The sequence below is a fragment of the Coenobita brevimanus genome, chromosome 71, assembly GCF_032717465.1.
Source record: "Coenobita brevimanus isolate Jiangsu-jjx chromosome 71, ASM3271746v2, whole genome shotgun sequence".
Lineage (NCBI taxonomy): Eukaryota > Metazoa > Arthropoda > Malacostraca > Decapoda > Coenobitidae > Coenobita > Coenobita brevimanus.
Window position 1 is genome coordinate 30,503,422 of NC_137024.1, and position 24,302 is coordinate 30,527,723.

At 44.2% G+C, this 24,302-nt stretch overlaps 1 protein-coding gene across 1 annotated transcript in view; it reads left to right on the top strand.

Moving 5' to 3' along the window:
* Positions 1-24,302, top strand: part of LOC145406868 (protein wntless-like) — a 233,546-nt gene that overhangs the window by 125,317 nt on the left and 83,927 nt on the right. Inside the window, exons 7-8 of the mRNA XM_080277981.1 lie at positions 1,090-1,323; positions 5,466-5,621. Of these exons, the coding sequence (XP_080134107.1) occupies positions 1,090-1,323; positions 5,466-5,621 (390 nt within the window). The remainder of the gene's footprint in view (positions 1-1,089; positions 1,324-5,465; positions 5,622-24,302) is intronic.

Here is a 24,302-nt window from a genome sequence, read left to right on the forward strand (position 1 = left end):
GAGTAAAGAAAAAGGATGTTCAGAGGCTTAAACATACAGAAAGGAAAATGATTAAATGGATATGTAGTGTGTTCTTGAATGTGAGGCCTAGGAGGGCTAGGATTGCAGTAAAAGAATTAAAGGGAAGGATGGGACTGGAATGTATTGGTGTTGTGATGAGGAGTAGTAGATTGAGATCGTTTGGGCATGTTGAGAGGATGGAAGTTGGCAATTGGGTGCAGAAGATAAGTGTGAATGTGAAGGGTAAGGTTGCAAGAGGCAGACTGAAAAAGACCTGGGACGAGGTCACACAGTGTGCCCTTATGAGGGATTAGGGACTGAAAAGGGAGGCTGCAAGAGACTGAGCAGTGTGTAGAATCACCATTAGGTGATGAAGGCCAATGCATGCAAGCATGTTGGAGACTTTATAAATGATAGTATAGAACTATATAATGCTTTTGAAATTGCATAGTATTTCCATGACCAGGGATTTTTGTTTGAGTGAAACTGTATATTGCGGTGGGTACTGCATGACTGAGGTAGGGAGTGGCATGAGTGGGACTGTGGTCACAGTGGCAAGGGAAGCGGGAGTGTGGACCACGAGAGAAAGTGTGGGAAGGGCTGTGTGTGCTGTGTGGGGGATGACAAAGCATCACAGGGAACCCCATTGACCCATTCGTATGCTTTTAGATCCTTGCCAAATGTTATGGAAGCTGCTCAGATGTTCTTGAAGATTGGCCATCTGTCCTCTGCGGATAACTGAATCATCAATTTTGAACCGTGTGAATATGGACAGCCTACAGTACTGCCTGCCAAAATTTCCTTCTGTCATACACCTTCCTTTGACTTACCGTTATCTCACTTTTCTTCACATTCACTTTTGGTTTGCGTCTGATACAGACACTTATCAGATTCATTCACTACCGTTTGCAAGTCACTCTTACTTTCTGCCATCAGAACATCAGCAGCAAAATATAATTAGTTGCAAAATTCTGTTCATTGTCATTTAGCATCAGTAATGTATCTGGTGACATAAAAGTGGATCTTTAGTAAAATTTGTACTGTACCACTCTGCTCAAATATATATGAAACTGAGTGTCCTTTTTTCAGGATGACATTGAAAGGAACAAAGTGAAAGTGTACTGGCGCCACCTGAGTGCCGTGTTGGGTGGGTGCCTTTGTCTGTTTGTGTTTGACATGTGTGAGCGAGGCGTCCAGCTCACCAACCCATTCTACTCCATCTGGGTCACTGAGATTGGCACAAACCTGGCCCTGGCATTCATCATACTGGCTGGAGTGTGTGCAGGCCTCTACTTCTGCTTTCTCTCATACATGATCTGGAAGGTTTGTACTGTACTAACATTTGTAATTGAAGAACATACCGGTACTGTATATATGCCATTTCATTAGATGCACAAAGAATAGAGAACTGGAGGGATAATTGATGATAAAGAAAAATGTGTTAAATTTGACTAGTATTAATGGTTGTAAAGCTCATATTGTTTGGTTTAATGGCCTCAGCCAGGCTGGTATTAGATTTACCTCTGTACTGTTTACTACCTGTTTAGATTGTGTTCCCTCTTTGTGCCAGCTTTCTCTACATGTGCTTGTCTACCAGATTAGTAGCTGACAAACCAGCATTTGGTGTTCACTATGTTTATGTTGTAGATTTTGGCAGTTGGTTTGTCATCATGAACAAGAAACTTCCCTAATGGAGTTCTTCAGGGCTCCATTCTTTCCTCTACGCTTTTCGGCCTATACATGCTTGCTATTCCCACACCCCAGTTGCCCACAAGCATTGCCTCATATGCAGATGACATTACCATAGCATCCGCACATCACTTTGGAGACACAGCCAGTACAGAGCAACAAGACTACCATAGCACACAGCAGGCATGGATTGAGGACAAGGGGCTGATGATTGCATCAGCCATATCCACCCTCACACTCATCACCAGCTGCAGTCATGAAGATAGGTACACCCCAAACATTGCAGTTAACAATGTACCTGTGCCACACACACCCTGCACTAATAGCCTTGGAGTGACATCTGACACTGGACTCACTTTTAGGGACCAGGTACAGTCATCTCTTATTTTTTGTGGGGGTTAGGGTACCAAAAATACCATGAATAGCTAAACTCATGTATACTCCTCATGAATTAGAAGTATACCACTCATGGGGTACAATTTTCATTCGCTGTATTGTTAAGCGTTTGAAAACCAGCCACCCTCGTTGTATCGCATTTAAAATATGATGTAATACCTTTAAAGTTGCAAAAGACAATGGAATAACAGAGCAAGTGCATTGTAAATTAGATTTGAATTTGTATTAGTACGCTGAATGAGAACAAAATAGATATACAGTATGAGTATGAGACTTTACAGTGGTACGTAATGTTTGTGTGTGTTACCATTCAAATGCTGTTGCCTTATCTCGTTCCTCCTCTCAGCTTCCACAACATTTTATGCTTTTGATGATGATAATGATGGTGATATGATAAGTTGTCAGTGAGGTGATAATGAAATGGTGATGCATTAGATTATGGTGAGATGGTAAGATAGCAATTAGATGATAATGTGATGATGAAGATAAGCAGAACCACTTTTTCAACTAGAGTCATAACTCCCCTCTCATGTTTAGGGACTTTGCAGCACTACTGGACATTGCTGAGGCAGGTTGGGGATACCTTGGAACCATTGTACCCCAATAAAAGTACACAAAATACTGGCTAGAGCTCACGGCAAGGTGGCACATGTGAGAAAGGTTGGTTTTGGAGAGATTGCAGCAATTTGTGCAGGAGACTTGAAATTCAGCCACCTGGGAAAAGAAAGAAAAGAAAAAGCAAATACAGTAATTGAATCCTTTGTATGGAAATTCTGTGAATAATAAGGGATGGCTGTATATCAAGAGGCAGTGCAACCTGAAACTTAGTGCACTCAGGGCACATACAGGGACAGATTTGGGGCAACACAGAGAAACACTCCCTACTTACCAAACATTTCAGATCAGAGGTGTCCTGTGCCTGCCCGGCATTGGCCCCCCATGCAATCAAACATCCACTATGGTGCTTTACAGACTCTACAAAACAGTACTCTATGCATCATCACTGGCTGCACCAAAATCACCTCCACAACTCACTCACACTGAAAATAAGTCCTCCTTGTTAAAGAATGTCTTGAAATGAGAGGCAGACAGTTCTGTGTGGCAACCTGTCCTATCACACGGTACCCTTGTCATTTTATGACGGAACCACACAGCACATCTTTACGCATCAAATGATCACCACACAAATATTACCCCATCCCACCTCCAGACATCCCAACTTTGCCAATAAAGAAACACCTACATACTCATTTCATGCTCAAGGCAATGCAACACCTCAATCAGAACACTATTATAAGCTCTGCCTTGTGACATCCACCCATCAGAGGTATCTCTTAGATAGAGCTGATTGAGTTCACCTACCTTGGCTTAGACCATGATAATCACCTAGCCTTTTTCAGTTACTAACTTAAATTTGAATGGAATCACAGATAACATGCCGCACTTATGGAATACTGTATAGTAGTTTCGTAAGTTGTGTATGTTTTTATTTACCCTAAATAACCTCACTATATTTAGTCTCTCCAAATTTAAACAGCACTTCGTGTGAAGAAAATTAATTTGGGTCCTGTGGCCCTTGAAGTCTGTCTGAGTTTTGTTTTTTCTCCCACTTTGGACATTTTTCCCTGTATGGTGTTAAGAAATTCAAAGAATTAGCTAACAAAAAACAGGTAAAGTGAGATAATAGTAAGCTAAAATACTGCAGGATAAAGAGGATAGCACCTACATGAGTCACAGAAATGATGCGCTTGGGTGAATGGTGGGTTGACACTCATCATCACTTGCTCTCACCTTGGATTGTGGCAGGAGCAGTTTCCAAGCATGTGTGATTGAACATTTTTCTGTCATAGTGCTCTTACTGTTCAGTACTCCCAGGAACTCAAGTTAGTTTTTAAATTTCACATTGTCATGCCTTGCTCAGTGTACATTAAAAAAAGGGGGGTAGAATAAAAAAACTAACTGGAGCTCCTGAGAGCACAGTAAGAACATTAAGATTGAATAATAAATGTTCAGACAATCACATACTCTACAAAATTACTCGATTCATCTCAAGGTCACGGCAAGTGATGACTAATGTCAACCCACCACCCACCCAAGCACGTAATTTGGGTGTCTCATGGTAAGTACTATCTAATCTATCCTGCAGTATTTTAGGAGAGAGTTCTCACTTTAATCTTGCCTTTTTCTGCCAAACTATATTTCATGTGCTTCTTCCCAATCTGGTGCTTCTGTTTTTGTTTGTTCTTCTATGTTAATGGTTTTGGTTGCTGAGGTGGGTCTCCCTCCGCACCCCTGCCACTCTGCCTACCACCTCCAGGGTTCACACTGGCTATATTTGGTTGTGGAAAGTCCATCCAAACATCTGACCTCCTCAAAAAACACTGTCTACTGAAGCACATGCCTCTGTAGTGCAGCCTGGTGAGACTAGATGTCGCTTTAAGCCTTTCAGAATTGGTGACCTGCAGGTGAAAATCACTTGGCACGGCAAGCATCCACCACTCAAACCCATGAACTTTAAACTAAAATGTGCTAACACTTATGATGGGTAGTGATGATATGTGTGCACAGAACATGATGAAATTTCATTACACGAAACTTAAGAAACTACTGTAGGCCCTCACAGCATTATCCACATTATGGAGCACTGCACAACACATGCCACCCTAAAACACAGACACACCATGAACCAGTGAGATGACCCCATAGGGGCATTTTCTTACTTGCAGTTGACAGATCTGCTGGGCCAGACAGACTGTTCAGCAACAACAACAACAAACACAACAATAACGAAAACAGTAGCACCCAGCCAAGAAATTTCATACATCACTGAGTTCCTGTCTCTTCATCCTGTTGTATTACCATTGGACTTGCTGCCTCACTTTCTTCCCATATTCTTATGTTTTGTTTCCTTATGTTATCTATTCCTCATTACAATAAGACCTTATTGTGAACTGCATTTTTTGACATTTTTCTTTGCTGCTAAATCCACAGTGAATTGGAGATTACAGAAAATTTGGCCTTTAACCTTCCATTGTCAATTATACAACTGATATGTTGGTTTCCTTTGATTTACCACACCATTTGTATGGAAAAAATTGTTACACTGTGTAACACATCCTTGACTTAGTAAGCGGACTGATTGTATGTGTTCCTCAGCTCTTCTTCAGTGTTGTAGGTGTTTATCAGCATTAGCACCAAGTGCCAGTCTTTCCATGCTCCTCAGATCTTCTTCCTAATTTTCATTGGGCTTCATCAACATTAGCAGCAAGTGTCAATCTCTCCAGTATCTCATTCTTCTTCCACAGTTGTGTAAGTGTTTATTAATGTTTGTAGCAAGTGCCTGCCTCTCCTTGTTCCTCAAATCTTCCTCATGTTTGTAGGTGTTCATCAACATCAGCAGCAAACGCCAGTCTCTACCTGCAATGTCGACTGCTCGGAGACTTCACTACGAGGGCATTATCTATCGTTTTAAGGTTCTCATGTTGGCCACCCTCTTGTGCGCTGCCATGACTGTCATTGGTTTCATCTTGGGACAGGTGAGTTGTTGTTGTCATGTAGTTCTGGAGTCAGATTCACCTTTTTCAGTTTGTTTTCACTTGATGAACTAGGCCATTCCCATAACTTGAATACTAAATTATGATTACATGAAATTTGATAAGCCGTACTTATGTGACTGGAATGAATCTCTTTAGTTACTGATTGGTTTAAGCCTTTGCTCCAAATGCATTTCACCATGAGTTGAAATGACATGGGTTAATGGCCTTCGTCAGTGTAGAAAGAATATGCTATAGCAAACGTAATCATCTCCATCTTGCAACTCAAATATATTTTTTGCAGGTAGGACAGGGAGAGTGAACAGTTTTCTCATGTCTCTTCTTTCACCACAAACACAGTTTACTTAATAAGAAGAAAGTTTTTTTTTTTTTTTTCTTTCCACGAGACAAAAAAATGGAGAGTTCAGAAACCTTTCATGCATCTTTTTGTACCATGGATAAAAGTCTGAGTTATGAAGGGGAGTGAATTTTGAATTTGTTCCTGAATCTACACCGTTGTAATAAGTACAGTGAAAGTACAGTTATTCGGCAGTTGATTATTAGGTAGATCTGATATTTCGGCAGTTTTGAGAAATACAGTAATCCCTTTAAAACCCGGACGCCCAAGTCCAGGACACCCCTAGTCCCGGACATTTTGGGCTTGAGTCCAAAAATGGCCAAAAAAACGTCAAAATGCAAAAAAAAATAAAGCCGATATGTGTTTATTCCTACTTTATTTTTGCTGTCCGGTGACGAACAGCTGTGTTTTAGTGCATGGTTCCGACGATGTCCGCTAGAGCGCGCCTACATCCTCCCAGCTTCCTGCCTACCTACTGTCATGACTGCACGCTCGTCGCCATGGCTGCCCACGTGCTTGCTTTGGTGGACAGTGAATAAACTGCAATACCTCATCACTAGACCACATGGGAAGTTACACTGTTGTGCAGTGTTATGAAATTAGAATTGAGAGTGCAAAGGATTAAGTGCGGAGTGCAACACTGGTGTGTTGCAACTGGCATGGCATAAGTAAGAACAGAATGTGCCGTGTTAAACGATTATAATTCACAGTGCAAAGGATTAAGTGCAGCGCAACACTGGATTACTGTACTTGTACATGCTTCAAGTGCACCTTCACCTCTGTCAGAGCCATAGAGGAGGTGGGTTAATCTTTGCGACGGTCATGGACGTGTCGTAAGTATAGTACCCTGTACACTCTTAAATATTTTCCACACTCTTAATTTCACATTCTCTGGTTCCTTTTCATTTATTTTATGGTTTCTTTCCCTTATTTGTGTGGATAGGATCTTAAATAGGTGCCGTACGTGTCCTGTAGAGAGTTATATAGGTAGCTTTCAAAGTTAGGTTGGGTTGGGGCCTATAAGTACCTGTCCAGGGGCATTTTTCCCAAGTCCCAGACAAAACCAAGTCCAAACATGCCTTTGGCTCTGTTACGTCTGATCTTAGAGGGATTACCTGTAGTCCCATTTACAGTACAAAAGTCTCTGATTGTTCGGCAGATATTCCGAATCATCTCGGCAGTCCAGGAAGTATTATCAGTGACTTGCAGGCCTTCTGTGTCATTGCACTTGTATATGTTCACCAATTTCTATATTTTCCAGATTCAGGTATAGTACTGTATTGATTACAGTATTGTATAGTATCATACTGTACAGTAACCCCCTCCCCTGCAAATTAAGGGGGGTTCCAAACCCCTCACTAATTCTTGAAATTTGCTAATTCTTGATGCCTGTCATTCATGGAAATGACATTTACCGGTGGTTGCATAGCCTATGAACCACTGATACTGTAATACATTACCCATAAATAAATGTTTCTTGTTAATCTGTTTCCTTGTTCATTATTTTTAGCTGTTCGACTGTGACAACTCTTGATTCGTGAGCATAATGGCGGAAGAGACTGTCCTTAACTAAACCTAACCTAACCTAGTTTAGCGGTACCTAATAATTTAACCAAACCTAACCTAACTTAGAGTTGGGAAATTGGGAAACGAAGTCTATCTTTGAGTACATAAAATAAGTATCTTCCATTGCTCCGGAGTCAAACAATCGTAGGTATAGCTTAACGGCTAAACCCCTCAATGGCCGTGGGTTCAGAAATTTGAGTGCACCCCTGGCTGGCCCCAGAACAGTTTTTAAAGAGCTCTAGAATCAATTTATTTTTCTTAAAAATGTGAAGAGAATCGTCTGGCGCACCTAGCAATGTGTTTTTTAACTTCCCAAACCCATCCCACGATTTGCTATGATACACAGACAAATTAATAAAATTACGGTGCATGTGCCATATGGGCAAAAACAAAATTAAGTGACTGCCTGACTGCTTGAGATGTTAGCGTAGAGTCGTGTAAACATAACAGTGACCTTCCTTCTCATCCCATAATTATTCACAGCTTTTCATAGCTCACGCTAACTGGACGTCACTGACACCGGTACTGTTAAATATTGTTCAGTGGCGGAGGTTATTAAGGGGTTAATGGAATACATTACTGTTTGTATCAATAGTGAAATTGTTCCCATATTTCACGGCATATTAGACACTGCAGTGTGAAAGACGCACCCTAATTCTAGAAGGGCTGTTCTGAGAAAAAGAGTATGTCTTGACCAAGATTACAGAAAGGTTGCTTGATATGATTATTTTTCACTAAAATACACACTCACCTTTCAGAATTTCTATTCATTACTGTATATCTGTCTTTGGTTTCTTTATTTTAATGTAAAAGAAGGGTACAAGACATGAAAACAAACAACCCCTTCATTACATAATGTTATTGCATTCCATGACACTATCTTAACACTTTATGAAGTCCACCTTTCAGAATCTTTATTCAGTACTGTATATGTTTGGTGTCTATATTTTTATGTAAAAGAAGGGTACAAGACAAGAAAACAAACAAACAATCCCTTCCTTACAAAAAGATACTTCGTACCACGACGCCATCGTAACACTACCGGTATGTTATGTAGTCTGAACTTTCCGATTCCTTTTGTACAATAATTTTAGACATGAGGTTCATCTCCATTAAATTACAGTAAATATGTATCAGTATATAGAGATAAGTATTATTTTTCGTGAAATGAACATAACAAAACTCAATAAAACCCGTTTTTTCATTCATTCAAGAATATACGCAGGCCATTAAATGAAGGAATACACTATATCTCCAAATCAAATGCCTGCATGTACTGAATATTACAGTCACAGACAACACAAACAAATTTTCAAAAATCAGTTACAAGGAACTTTTACAGCATTTTATTTACCCTGAAAGTACCCCGTATTAGTCATATTCGTACCCCGCATCTCCGGTGTTAAGGTATACTGTAACTTGTTCCTATTGTCTCATTACCTACAGACAACACATTCACTTCCTAAACTGAATAAATATCTTTAAACAAACCAAATTAAATGTGACAAGTGTCTTTTCTGCTCAGCAAACATGCTCCTGAACACTTCGTTGCCATCACTAATGATGCACTCACTAACCTCTGAATATCTTCACAGTAATAATAATTATAATATAATAATAATAACAGTAATAATAATAATAATAATAATAAAACATAGCACTTGTATATACACACTAAGCAAAAAGCAAATTAAAATGTTTTACAACCGAAGTTCATTGTGGCGAGGTTGTTGGGAGGCGTACAGCTGTCTCTACCCTCTTGTCAGTATCACTCCCTCACTGACAGTGCTGCTTGCCTCACAACAGCAAAAATTAACAAAACATTCTTAACTGTTCACAATTTATTAAAAACAGCCATTCACCTCAAAACATACTGAATTTCATTGTTATGCCTTCGTAACACTGCTGTATCTCAGTTGCAGCCCCATTATCAAATAGCAGAACATAATTCTGCACTGTAAATGCCAAGGTGAATATCAGATAGAGAACAAGATAAATAAAATTTTAGATAGACAGGCACTGAGACTTTCATTCTACCACCCAACTCCCCTACACGCAATACTTATACAAAATCCTATGTCCCTACCTCCATTTTCTGCCAGTTTCAACCGAAAGGTTAGGTAAGCGAGGAAGAGCCTTCTTATCCTGTTTTATTCTAACAGTCTAGTCAAAGAAGCTGCCAAACATGACCTAACCAGCCTACTGCAATTATTTTCTTATTATTGCTAATGCGAATGTTTTTACTGAGTACAAGCGATTAGCGAAACTTTTCAAACTAGGGGCAAGTGATTCAGCCCACACTAACCCTTTCAATGCACGATGTTCCCTGAACTGAATAAAACTATCTGGCGAGCATGAATAAAGTACCCAACAAAATATGGGTTGAAGGGCTATGATAAGTGGTTTATCACTGTGCCCCTACCTGAACTTTTCCTACTCCTCCCTTATTAAGTACACCCACTCTACACTCAAACCCACACGCAGACATGCATTGGGTTGCATTCACACACGCCGATTATGATAGCTTTTTGCTAGGGCGGCAAAGGCAGAGAGCGAACAGATCGATCACACTGATCAGTAGTGAGGCAGAGAGGGTGAACGGGATCGATTGCTCTTATCACTTTGTCAGCTGTGAATACAACAAAAATGGCGGACGCTGCTATGAATGTCCATCTGGCCATCTGGCACAGCTAATTTCAAATATTGCATTATCTGCTCAGTAAATTTTATTCCATTTTCATAACAAATGCCGCATTTTCGTGAGGCTTTTAGACCGGTATTGACCGGTTTAGACCGGTCTTATTGCTGTTCTGGCAAGACAATTAGACCGGTACAGACTGGTCCAAAGCAGTCCTGCCCCACAAGCTAGCCTAGGCAAGACCAGTTTGCGCCCAAATGTATGTGCGTCAGCAACAGCCAAGAAGGAGGCGAGGAGCGTCCGTGGCAGGGTGTAAACATTGATGGTCAACAATGGCAGACTTGGGAATAAGGTTTGTTTTAAATTACATTTTTAACCCCTTAACCGCGGGGCATCACTTTTGTGATTCTTTGTTATTGTGAATTCGCCCGGGCTTTCAAGTGGTGGCTTGTATCATCTATCAGTACTGCCAATGTCCAACATTAGTCAGCACTCCTAATCTCATCTGTACTCCCATCCATTGTGGACAATTTAGCCATTTCTCCCAGTTCTTGACTCCCCTCCCTACCTCCCTTCCATTACCCTCTCCTCTCGCCTGCCCGGCCGTGCTACGCTAAGTAAATATTCCCTGGAATTTTCCACTGATTTCATCCATTGAAATAAGCCCTATTCCCTATTCTTATACCAAATAATGTATACAAAAAAGAAATAAGGTAAATGATAGTGCCATACACCTGGAATTGGCTAATTATCACCTGACAACACCTCACGTGCACTCGTTCGCTAATTTTCGCTGTTTATTTCCCCTTGAAATATGCCGTATAATCTATTCTCGTAATAAAAATATATGTAAGGAGGGAAGGGAGAAGCCTAAGTGATATTCACATTCACCTGGAACTACCTAATTTGTTATGTATTGTCTAGATTTCCTGCCAATCATTTCATAGTGTATATATTAGCGGTGGCTCAATCGGTAGAGAGTTGGCCTGCAGTCCTAACGGACCCGGGTTCAAATCCCGCTGGTGCAGGGAACAGTTTAAGGATTTGAATTTCATAAAATCAGACTTTACTGTTCTACCAGAAGACCCGCCGACATGTCGTAAAAATACCCCCGCTAATACCATTACACCATTCCTGTATGAGACAGCCCTAGCATGTATTCAGTATGGAAGGTGGGTGTTAGCGCCGAAGTGGTGACATGTAGAGGTGTGCGGTACGTAGGAGGACTACTGGGCCTTGAAAGCAGGCGTGAAGCCTATGCCCAGAGTCAGTCACATAAAAAAAAAAAAAAAAAAAAAAAGCTGTCACCAGGCTGAGATTGGCAGCACTGCACTCTCCCTAGGCCGGCCCCCACACTGTGTTCAGTTTACTGTCGTCTTTCAAGGTGAAAGCACGTCGGATTCGCGCCTGTCAAATTCCGCTGCTTTTTAGCCCCATTCAAAGGCCCTGTGACCTCTACCCCCTACTAAACCTCATGTGGAAAGAGGTAAAGGGATAAGTGACTGCTGTGGAATGTGAACTGGCTAATTTGTCAATGAAAATGATAGAGAGTGACTACGATCTTTCTGGTGAGTAAAACAGTGCAAGTGGAAATGTAAATAATGTGTAAATAATGTGTAAACAGCAAGTTAAAGCAATGAATGTAAATATAAGTGAACAGTGGAAAATAGTTTTATAAGTTACTTCAAGTGACAGTGCCTAACACAGTGTAAATAAAATAGAAATGTAAATAATATAAATAAAATAGAGAATGTAAATGAGTAGTAATATAAGAATACGAGCATATATACTAGGAGTAATGAAAGTGAAAGTTTCACTCTAGCGTGTATGAATACTATGAGTTATGAAAGCGAAAGTGACAGATTCACTCTCAACTGTAGTATACAGGACGAGAAAGTGAATGCTACATATTTTATTGAAAGAGAAATTAAATGCCTACAGTGACAATAAACTACTATTACTGAAGGAAACTTATGGATAAAGACTGTAGATATATATGTGTTATATAGTAATAGAAATATAAAGTGTGAGGGGTTTTATGAATAATAAATGACAGAACACCAGCGGCGAACGATCAGAAGTGGGAAGGTCATACGCGCTCGTAATTTTCATTGCTTTCACAGTGGTTTTTTTTTTTTTTTTTGAGTATGGATTACAAACTATTTGAGAATCATAGAATAGTGTTTCTAGTGATAATATCAGGCTGTGGTAATCATGTTACGGTTTGTCGGGAAGTATAAAGTGGAGACTTCGTTACCCAACTTCAGAGGTCTCCACAAGTCCTACGGTACTCGACGAAGGCTCAACAAACATCCCAGGAGAAAGCTGAAGGTATGTGCCATATGCATATATAATTTTAATATTCTAGGACTAATAACTGATTTTTGGCAAATATTTTTAGAGAGTCTGTCGGAGCGCAAATATGCCCGCGGGACACGCAAGTCAAAGCAAAACAGCCCGCGGTTTAGGGGTTAATGCGAGCAGAAGCCCATGATCATCCAAGAAGGGAACCAAATAAATCTCACCCTGAAGTAGAGGCTTTGTAGTACTACAGATTGCATGCAATAAGATTATTAAAGCATTAATGACCAAGATAAAAATTGAGGGGAAGCATGAAATTTGTGTACTCAATGCTATTTCACGACATTTGTTTACATTCTTGTAGGCCACGCCCAGTCACTCTTGCAGCCAATATCAGGCTTGGACAGGATTGGGCCGACATTAGCCTGTTCTCGCGATCACTTATGAGTCCAGATGGGTCTAAAGCGGTCCAAAGTGTCCCACGACATTGCAGCAATAGTACTGTAAGTGGCTGATCCTTGATTCAGTGTTGCTGAAGTACACCAGTCACTGCTGAAAAACACTGTTGCTGTAATTTCATGCAGTGCTATTTAATGTTACAATTAATTTTCCTGTTTTTCTCGACCAGTAATATAAGACTGTTTCCTTTTATAATACTTGAAATAAGTGAAATACAGCATAGTGCCCCCAGAAACTCCCTGACACCCCCATCAGGACCCCACAGAGGAGCAGCAGCAGCACAGCGAGACTCAGCGCAACAACAGCACGAGCCAGTCCGGGCCGTACGCCCCTATGACGTGAAGCCGCCTCACCGTCGCCATAGTAGGAATCCTGCACTACCTTCCGGGTGAGGTTCCACCAAATCAGATCGGGGTGGAGCTGTCTATCCAGCTCTGATCAGCGCCCCTGAGGAGTTGTCCTGTAGCCACTCCCGCCTTCACCAGGAGTGTGCCTGTAGCCTCTCCGAAGGTTTCTTCCCCTTTGGGACGGCCGGTAGCTGCCCGCCCCTCGCTAAGGAATCGGTACACCACCGACCTGAGGGTAGTCAGGAGATGGCCTGTAGTCGCTCCTGCCTTCGTCAGGTGTTCTTCTAAGGACGGCCTGTAGCCGCCCTACACCTCCTCCTGGAGGAGTCGGCCTGTAACCGTTCCCACCTTTGTCAGACGGCCGGTAGCCGTTACGAAGGTGTTGCCCCTGAGTCGGCCTGTAGCCGCTCTTCCCCCCTCCCACAGGAGTCGGCCTGTAGCTGCTCCCACCTTCGTCAAACGGCCAGTAGCCGCTCTCCACCCCTCCTGCAGGAGTCGGCCTGTAGCCGCTCCCACCTTCGTCAGACGGCCGTTAGCCGCTCTGAAGGCGTTGCCCCTGAATCGGCCTGTAGCCGTTCTTCCCACCAGCAGAAGGAGACAGCCTGTAGTCGCTCCCACCTTCGTCAGACGGCCGGTAGCCGCTCCGAAGGTGTTGCCCTCGAGTCAGCCTGTAGCTGCTCCCCACCCCTTCTGCAGTAGTCGGGTAGCCGCTTCCGCCTTCGTCAGGCGGCCGGTAGCCGCTCCGAAGGTGTCCAGAGGCGCGCTGGTACCAATTCCCCCTCCCAGGCCATGGCCAGTAGCTGGTCCTCAGTGCCTTATGGTCATGCCCCTGGGAAGCCACAGCCAATAGGCTGGCCCCACGGCCGGAAGCAAGCGAGAGCAGTCCCGTTGCCCCAGCGTGAGACGAGGATCCCGACCCCTGACGCAGAAGACTTAGGAGAATACTGGAGAGGTCCTATCACCTCCCTTGGCCTCTGCTCCCTGCGCCTGGCCCTGGAGAAGACCCACCTGACGGACCCTGATTCGGGTTGGTACCACAGCCCCTCCCTGTCAGCTCCGCTTGGTTCTGGGGACCGCAGCCCTCCAGAACTCCAGACTCTCCCCAGGACGCCCGGGCGGGACCTCCCTACACCCCGACGGCGGAGGACCTCCACCTCCAGCCGAGACCTGAGCCAGAGATTTCTGGACTTGTTTGGCCCCAGTCCTGAGGGCCACACCCCCGTTCCTAGCCCGGAAAGTACGGACCCCTCTGCCACCTGCAGCCCCAGATGAGAGAAGACGCCCCTGTGAGTCGTCCCGTTCCCTATCGGCACCCCGGCAGTGCCCCAGTCCCGGCAGAATTGTCGCCGGCGTGTCTCCCCGTTGTCCCCACCGTATAGTGACTCATGATAGTGTGATTATGCCCTAAATTATAGTGTAACAGTGATGAAGTGACATAGTGCACCCCGAATATCAGGACAAGTAATTATGTGAAGTTGGAATGGGAATGTAATATACTACAGGGCAGAATAGTGATAACATGTGCAGAATCTAAGTGTTGGTGAACCAGACTCATGGTGTGACGCCCTCTATATTATATCAGTGAGATACTCAAGCTGTGGGCTTCATATTAGTAAAATATCCAAATGCCCCTTGCTACCAGAAAATAGTAAAGAGAAAGTGTTATTAATACCCTCCACCTTAAATTACTATAAACATAACGAGACTCTCGGTGCCTTACACCCTCCCTTAATGAATCTCCCTTCGGCCTTCCCCACGTGTGTAAAAACCTAGAATCATGTTATGATACATTGCCAAAACCCCCTTGCTATCAGAAAATAATAAGTTGAACTCACTAACATTAACTTCCACTTTATATTGCTATAGATATAATTAGACCCTCAGCGCGTCGCCACCTCCCCACGTGAGACCCACCCCCAACGTCCCCACATGCACGTAGACCCTGTGTTTTAGTAAACCTGTACACTACACCTAGAGGGTTCTTATCAGTGCTTGTTGAACTAGTATCCTGCGAGATACTGATTATCTAGTTGTAAGGATTATAATTCTCCAAATACTGTGCTGTACTATCTGCTGTTTGTCTTGTGTCTGACTTAGGAATACACATGTAAAGGTTATTGCCTGGAGTTTTTGTGTCCTGCCTCTCTCTTATTTGTACTAAGCCCCGGTCTGGAAAGAGGACCCCGCTACATGTTAGGTGTTCTAGGACCGAGGAGTCAGGCCTTCAACACCTAGCATTACACTGGTGGATAGCGGTGGTTCTTGACCCGGGCATATGAGAGAGGTAGTGAAGAAATATCGGCAAAATGGCAACAAAATCACACATGCAATTGCCCAAGTTTGACCCCAACCAGTGTGATGTACACACATATCTGGCGATTATCAAGCTTTTACTAGACATTGGTTTCGATAATGACCAACAGAAAATCGCAGTCACCCTCCCACCACTGGGCAAAGCGGCGGTGAACATAGCACCGAAAATTGCTCTGGAGCTCATCTGGCGGAACTTTACAAAGTTTGCGATTGAAGCCATCACCCCATCTCTACGAAAAGTGGTGGCATCATCCCAATTGGACAGCCTTACGTTTGACAGGGATTTAGATAATACCTTAATTCAGGGAAGACGCCTGGTCACCGCTGCCTACCCGGAGGCAGATGAAAACCCCGGGAACAACTCGTGTTTCACACACTCCTCAGGATTCTCCCCGGTTTCATTAAAGAACATTTCATGATACATGAACCGACGGGAGACCTGGATGAAGAAATCAATTTAATGAGGCACCTTCTAGCCATCCACGCCACCCCTCGACACATCGGCAGAATAAATCAATTCCCCATGAATCTCATCACCGTCAACCTGTGGGAATTTTCTCCTTGCTGCCACGAATGCCCGATCCATGACATCTGTGAGCAGCTAAAAGCTGCCCGGCGCAGCAAAAAGACACAAGGGAGCCTACGAACCTCCCCACCATACACCGATTGCCCCGAGCCTTAGGGAAAGAAAATACCCAGGAGAAGGCACAGAAGGCGCCCCTCCCTACTGCCCCCGCATCCCACCGTAATGATGGGGGCCACCTCACATAAACGTCATCTTTCCTTTTCCTTGCCTCTGACTATCTCTTCTGTTCTACCTTCCTCTATTCCTACCCCTATTCCTAACCTTCCCACCTCACACACCCCTTTCTCCACTACTATCGCCTCCCCCCTTCGTATCCCCCCTAGACACAAAGCCTTCCTCCCCCTTCACAGGCCTCCGAGAACCCTTACTTCATCTTCCCTTAGCCTACTTCTTAAAACCACCTCCTCCTGTCTACTGCCTTCCACCTACCACCCTGCACCACCCACCACCATCACTTCACCACCACCTTCCCCGCCAACACGGTCAGCTCCTTCACCTTCCCTATCACACCCTCCTCCTCCTCATCCTCACCTACCTCTTTTTCCTCGCTCACCTCCCCTACCCCACCCTCAACCTAACCATCCCCGTGGGCCCCCAGCTCGTCCCCAATAACCTCACCAGATGCCTCGCCGCCCACCACACCCCGCACCTCACCACCCACCGCTCTCTCACAAGCTCAGCCCTCTGCTACCACCTGCGCCACCCCATCACTGAACATCCAGACAACACCGCGAGGCCGCACCTCCCCACCACCACCGGCTCCTTCTTCCCCCACACCTCACCCCACCTTTCCTTGCCTCCGACGACACACACCACCCGCCACACCCCACTCCTCAGCCCCTGCCAAGCCACCACGGTTACAGCACCGCACACCGCCCGTCACCACCCCCACACCCGCACCATCCCCTGGCTTCGCACCCACCGCCCACCCCACACCGCGAGCACAGAACCCTGCTACCGCCCAAACCACCCCACCACCAAACACTGGGATGGTGCCACAAGACCGCACTCCCTTCTCACCACCTACACCTCAAGCCACCTCACCTGCCACCTCACCTGCCACCTCACCACCGCTAGTGACCTCCAGTGCCAGATCACCCTCACACCACCCACCTCAAGCCCCACCACTTTGCCCGCACCCATCATTGGAGCGCTGCCCCGAAACTACCCCGCCCTGGCGCACCACTTCTGCCACCATGCTGCATCACACCTCACCTGCACCACCAACACCCGGCCGCTCCTCCACCTCCTCACCACCCGCCACCTCCTCTCCCACGCCCAGCACCGTGTGTCCCGCCCATACCCCCACACCATGTTCACCCACCACACCCTCGCCCCAGCCGTCACCCACCACCGCCACCGCAACTCCCAGCCCACTGCCCGCACACACCCCCACCTCCACCTGCACTGCTCACAACCCCACGACACCACTACCCACTCACCCCACACCCCGCTCCACACCCCGCACCGCCCACATCCCTGCCACTCCACGGCCGCCCTTGGATGCCCCACGCCCCTCACACACATGCCAACCCTGCACACCCACATCACCACCCACACCCACCCTCAAAACAACCATCACACGCTCCGGCTGCCTCTCCCAACCACCCGCCTTCGTCAGAGTTTCCAGCACTCAACCCCACACCACACCATGGGCTACAACCACAACCATAAGAGTCCGACGTACTGTATGGGCGCCTACCCTCGGTAGAAACCGCAGGCTCCGAGGACCGCACCATCTACTCCACCTCCTCTGCTCCTCCCCCACCACCTCTACTCTCTTCCTCAACTGTGGTGCGGAGCAGGATGAGAACCTCGCCGCCACTACCTGGCAAGCCCTCCTCATGAATCTCCAACCCGTCTACGCCACCCATGACACTCACGTCTATCACCTCCAGTCACGGGGATGTGACTTTTTCGAGGAGGACGGTGGTGAAATACATGAAATACAGCATAGTGCCCCTGGAAACTCCCCAACCCCCCCACCAGGACCCCACAGAGGAGCAGCAGCAGCACAACGAGACTCAGTGCAACAACGGCACGAGCCAGTCCGGGCCGTACACCCCTATGACGTGCAGCCGCCTCACCGTTGCCATAGCAGGAATCCTGCACTACCTTCCGGGTGAGGTTCCACCAAATCAGATTGGGGTGGAGCTGTCTATCCAGCTCTGATCAGTGCCCCTCAGGAGTTGTCCTGTAGCCACTCCCGCCTTCACCAGGAGTGTGCCTGTAGCCTCTCCGAAGGTTTCTTCCCCCTTGGGACGGCCGGTAGCTGCCCGCCCCTCGCTAAGGAATCGGTACACCACCGACCTGAGGGTAGTCGGGAGACAGCCTGTAGTTGCTCCCGCCTTCGTCAGAATGTTCTTCCAGGGACGGCCGGTAGCCGCTCCCACCTTTGTCAGACGGCCGGTAGCCGCTCCGAAGGTGTTGCCTCTGAGTCGGCCTGTAGCCACTCTTCCCCCCTCCTGCAGGAGTCGGCCTGCAGCCACTCTTCCCCCCTCCTGCAGGAGTCGGCCTGCAGCCACTCCCACCTTTGTCAGATGGCTGGTAGCCACTCCGAAGGCGTTGCCCCTGAGTCAGCCTGTAGCCACTCTCCACTCCTCCTGCAGGAGTCGGTCTGTAGCCGCTCCCACCTTAGTCAGACAGCTCGTATCCTCTCCGAAGGTGTCCAGAGGCGCGCTGGTACCAATTCCCCCTCCCAGGCCACGGCCAGTAGCTGGGCCTCGGTGCCTTAAGGTCGCGCCACTGGGAAGCCACGGCCAGTAGCCAGGCCCCACGGCCGGAAGCAGGCGAGAGCAGTCCTGCATCCCCAGTGTGAGACGAGGATCCCGACCCCCGGCGCAGAGGACATAGGAGAATACTGGAGAGGTCCTATCACCTCCCTTGGCCTCTGCTCCCTGCGCCTGGCCCTGGAGAAGACCCACCTGACAGACCCTGATTCGGGTTGGTACCACAGCCCCTCCCTGTCGGCGCCGCTTGGTTCTGGGGACCGCAGCCCTCGGGAACTCCAGGCCCTCCCCAGGACGCCCGGGCAGGACCTCCCTAAACCCCGACGGCGGAGGACCTCCACCTCCGGCCGAGACCTGAGCCAGAGATTTCTGGACTTGTTTGGCCCCAGTCCTGAGGGCCACACTCCTGTTCCTAGCCCGGAAAGTACGGGCCCCTCCACCACCTGCAGCCCCGGACGAGAGAAGACGCCCCTGCGAGTCGTCCCTTGCCCTCTCGGCACGCCCTTCCCTTGCGGTGCCCCAGTCACGGCAGAATTGTCGCCGGCGTGTCTTCCCATCGCCCCCACTGTATAGTGACTCATGATAGTGTGATAATGCCATAAATTATAGTGTAACAGTGATGAAGTGACATAGTGCACCCCAAATATCAGGACAAGTGTTTATCTGAAGTTGGAATGGGAATGTAATATACTACGGGGCAGAATAGTGATAACATGTGCAGAATCTAAGTGTTGGTGAACCAGACTCATGGTGTGATGCCCTCTATATTATATCAGTGAGACACTCAAGCCGTGGGCTTTATATTAGTAAAATATCCAAATGCCCCTTGCTACCAGAAAATAGTAAAGAGAAAGAGTTATTAATACCCTCCACCTTAAATTACTATAAACATAAGACTCTCAGTGCCTTACACCCTCCCTTAATGAATCTCCCTTCGGCCTTCCCCACGTGCATAAAAACCTAGAATCATGTTATGATACATTGCCAAAACCCCCTTGCTATCAGAAAATAATGTCGAACTCATTAACATTAACTTCCACTTTATATTGCTATAGATATAATTAGACCCTCAGCTCATCGCCACCTCCCCACGTGAGACCCACCCCCAACGTCTCCACGTGCACGGAGACCCTGTGTTCTAGTAAACCTGTACACTATACCTAGAGGGTTCTTATCAGTGCTGGTTGAACTAGTATCCTTCAAGATACTGATTATCCAGTTGTAAGGATTATAATTCACCAAATACTGTGCTGTACTATCTGCTGTTTGTCTCGTGTCTGACTAAGGAATACACATGTAAAGGTTATTGCCTGGAGTTTTTGTGTCCTGCCTCTCTCTTATTTGTATTAAGCCCCGGTCTGGAAAGAGGACCCTGCTACACGTTAGATGTTCTAGGACCGAGGAGTCAGGCCTTAAACACCTAGCATTACAATACTCTTGTCTTGAAATGAAACAAAATACCAGTGTGAGAAGCCAGCTTATCATGGGGTGATCCAATTTCCATACCGCTAGGCTCTAAACTGCTAAATTGCTAAACTGCTAACAATACTGTAATTTCAGGAAGTATTATTTAATGTTGCAACTGATTTCGCATTTTTCACTAACGGTAATATAAGACTGCCACCTTCTATGATACTCTTGTATCGATTGAAACAAAATATCAGTAAGAGAAGCCAGCCTAACAAGAGGTATTGAATTTCCATATGAGACTGACGTCTGTTACAATGACTCAAGTCATGCTGGCCAACATCTTCAGCATTATTCCCTTGCTAGTTAAGTGAGTGGATGGCAAGTAAAGTGATCATGATTACCTTTCTGAAGCTTAGTAGGGAGTTCACAGTGATCATACTAACTTCCGACTGGGTGAATGCTAGGCACTAAATTACTAAATTGCTAAACTGCTAAAATGCTGTAATATCAGGCAGTATTATTTAATGTTGCAACTTTTTCCTGTTTCTCACTAATAGTAATACAGTATAAGACTGTTTCCTTCTGTGATATTCTTGTCTCGAATGAAACAAAATATCAGTATGAGAAGCCAGCCTAACAAGGGTTATTGAATTTCCATATGGGACAGATGTTTATGATAATGACAGCAGTCGTGCCAGCCAACATCTCCAGTATGATTCCCTTGCTAGTTACTGAGTGGATGACAAAGTGATCATGACTGCATTTCAGAAGGTTAGCAGGGAGTTCACCAGTGATCATGTTGGCTTGCTAAATAGGGTGTATGCTAGATGCTAAATTGCTAAACTGCTATACCGCTAAACCCCCAGACTGTCACATGGCCAGCTGTTAGGCTAGAGGATGAAGACTGAAAGAAAAAGAATATAAAAAAGAATGAGGAAGAGAATGAGAACGTACTTATAAAACTTATAAACATACAAGGTTTAACAGAAGCAAAAATGAGTGAACTAATAGAAATAATTGATGAAAACACATCAGTTAAAAGTAAGAAACATTTTCATAGATGATATGAAAGTGTATGAAAGCATGAGAGAAAAAGAAGAGAAGAAAGGAGGAGGTATAATGTTACTACATAAAGAAAATGAAAAGATAACATTTGAAAAAGTAGAGAGTATTAATAAGGCTTAAAGGGGAAATGTATGGGAAAGAGATACATATAATAACAGTATACTTCATGGTCAGTGATGCTAACAAATACAAAGCTATACAGCAAGAAACTGAAACACGCTTAAATGAATTAGAAGACATTCTATTAGGAGATTATAATGGACATGTGGGATTCAAAGGCAAAGTATAAATAAAAAAAAGGGTATTGGAATGGATGGAGAAGTATAACTTGATAATGTTAAATGATGATTTAGACTGTATAGGGGAAGTGACTTGGAGCAAGAACAACCAACAAAGTGTAATTGACTTTGCACTAGTAACAGCTAAAGTCTATGATGTGTACCAGGAAATGATTATAGATGAGAAAAGAGAAATATATGATCTACCAGACCGTAATTTGATGCAAATAAAACTTAAGATTAAGGGGAGATTGAATAAAAACCATAAGAAAAAAAGGTGGGAAGATATTACCTACTACAAGACCGAGGGAGGAAAAGTTACAGAATATATGAAGGAAATAGAACAAAGAATACAAATAGAGGCCATAAGTAATATGGAAAAGTTGAATAAACTAATCTAAGAAAGTGCTGACAAGAACCTTACAGCAAAATATAGGAGGAGGATAGATAACACTAGACAAATAAAAGAAGCACCTTGGATGAATAAAAGTATTAGAGAGGGAATAAAAAAGCGAAAGTACTATAATTGACTTAAAAGGAATGTTAAAACACAAGAAGAAAACAAGAGAAATAAAGTTTTTTATAATAAACAAAAGAAAAAGGTCCAGCTAGAAATAAGAGGCCATAACCATTCATGAAGTAAAAATAACAAAATAAATAACAAAGAGAAAATAGAAGCAAAAAAATATTGGAAAATATAAATAAGTTAAGAAAGAAGAAAGAGAAAGATCTATCTATCTATCTGTTGCCAGACGCCTCAATCCCATTTGGGGTGGCCACAAACAAATTGCCTCCACGTCGCCCTGTCCCCCGCCATTTCACTGCCCTGCTCCCAACTCACGCCCACCTCTCTCATATACCTCTCCACCCCATCCCTCCATCTCATCCTCGGCCTCCCCCTCCCTCCCCCCCCCCTCCACCTCACTCACATACACTTTCTTCGTCAGTCTTTCACCCTCCATCCTCACCACATGGCCAAAGCACCTCAGTGTATTCCTCCTAACACTTCCTATCACATCCACACCACAATGCTCCATTATATCCTCATTTGTCAGCCTGTCTCTCCATGTGACTCCACAGGCTCCTCTTAAATAACTTATTTCCACTACTCTCACTCTTGACTTGTGTCCTTCCAACAACGTCCAAGCTTCACTTCCATACGTTAGAGTTGGTATCACAATACTGATATACAGTATAATGAAAATGGAGAAGAGTTGGAAAAAGAAAATATCAAATCAGAAACAGAGAGATATTGGTAAAAATATATAACAGAGAACCAAATGGAATAGATATGGTGTGGAATGAGGAGAAAAGAAGTGAGTACAAATGGAAAGCCAGCAGAGGCAACACAGGAAAAATCGAGATAAGACAAAATGAAAATACGGATGAACAGAATGAACAAATAATAACAGTCATGCAACAATTAGGGGAACATATGGATATGGCATTACCAGTAAAGAATAATACAACATACATGGAAAACCCATTAGTAACAACAATACAGCTGAAAGAAAATATAAAGAAACTAAAAAATAAGAAAGCGGCAGGACCAGATATGCTAAAACCAGAGTTATATAAAATCATCATAAAAAGTGACAGGATAATGGACACAGTGACAATGTGTTTTAATGAAATAATAGATAAAGGAAAAATTACTAAAAGAATGGAAAGAATCTAGAACAATTATGGACACAAAAGTAAACAAAAAAAGCAAATGAATTAAGACCAATAGCGTTAACTAACATCTTGTATAAATTATTCATGTCAACTGTCATAAAAGATAGAATAGAAGAACATCTAAGGAATAATAATGAAATAAAGGAAACACGAAATGGATTTACTGAAGGAGAAGAATTGAAAATAGCCTTTTCATATTAAAATATTGTATAGACAAAATTTATGAACAGAAAAAGAGTCTTATCATAATATCAGAAGACTTTGCAAAAGCATATGACTCAGTAAAAAGGAAGAAAATTCTATAAGGTACATGAAGATATAATAGATGTAATAGAAGACACATATATGGGTGATAAAACAACAGTAGAATATGGCAAAGAAAATAAAACAGAAATAAAGATCAGTAGTGGCATAAGGCAAGGATGCACAAGCTTAACTAAAATATTTGAAATAATAACCTATTATATAATAAACTGGTTGGAAAAAGAAGGCACAGGGTATAAGAATGAAATATTTAAAATAGCAGCACTATTCTTTGCAGATGATGGGCTGCTACCAGTACATACAACAGAAGAGGCAGGAAAAATAGTAGACAGTTTGATAATGGTAGGAGAAGAGTGTGGGCTTAATATAAATAAAACAAAAAGTAAAATCCTGATCTTTTACATGAAAAACAAACCCGAAAAAATAAGAGAGATAGAGGTAACAAATGAAATCAAATATTTAGGAATTATAATAAATGACCAGAGAAAATGCTTTAGAGTATACAAGAGACAGATAAATGAAAAAGCTAAAAAGATGGCAAACGTCACATGCACAATTATAGCCCAAAGTGTCAACAAGGTACTAATAGACAAAACTTACTGGAAAAGTGTGGTACTCCCAAAGTAATCCCTCCAATATCCAGACGCCCATTTTCCGGACATCCCTAATAACCGGACATTTTCGTCCCAGGAT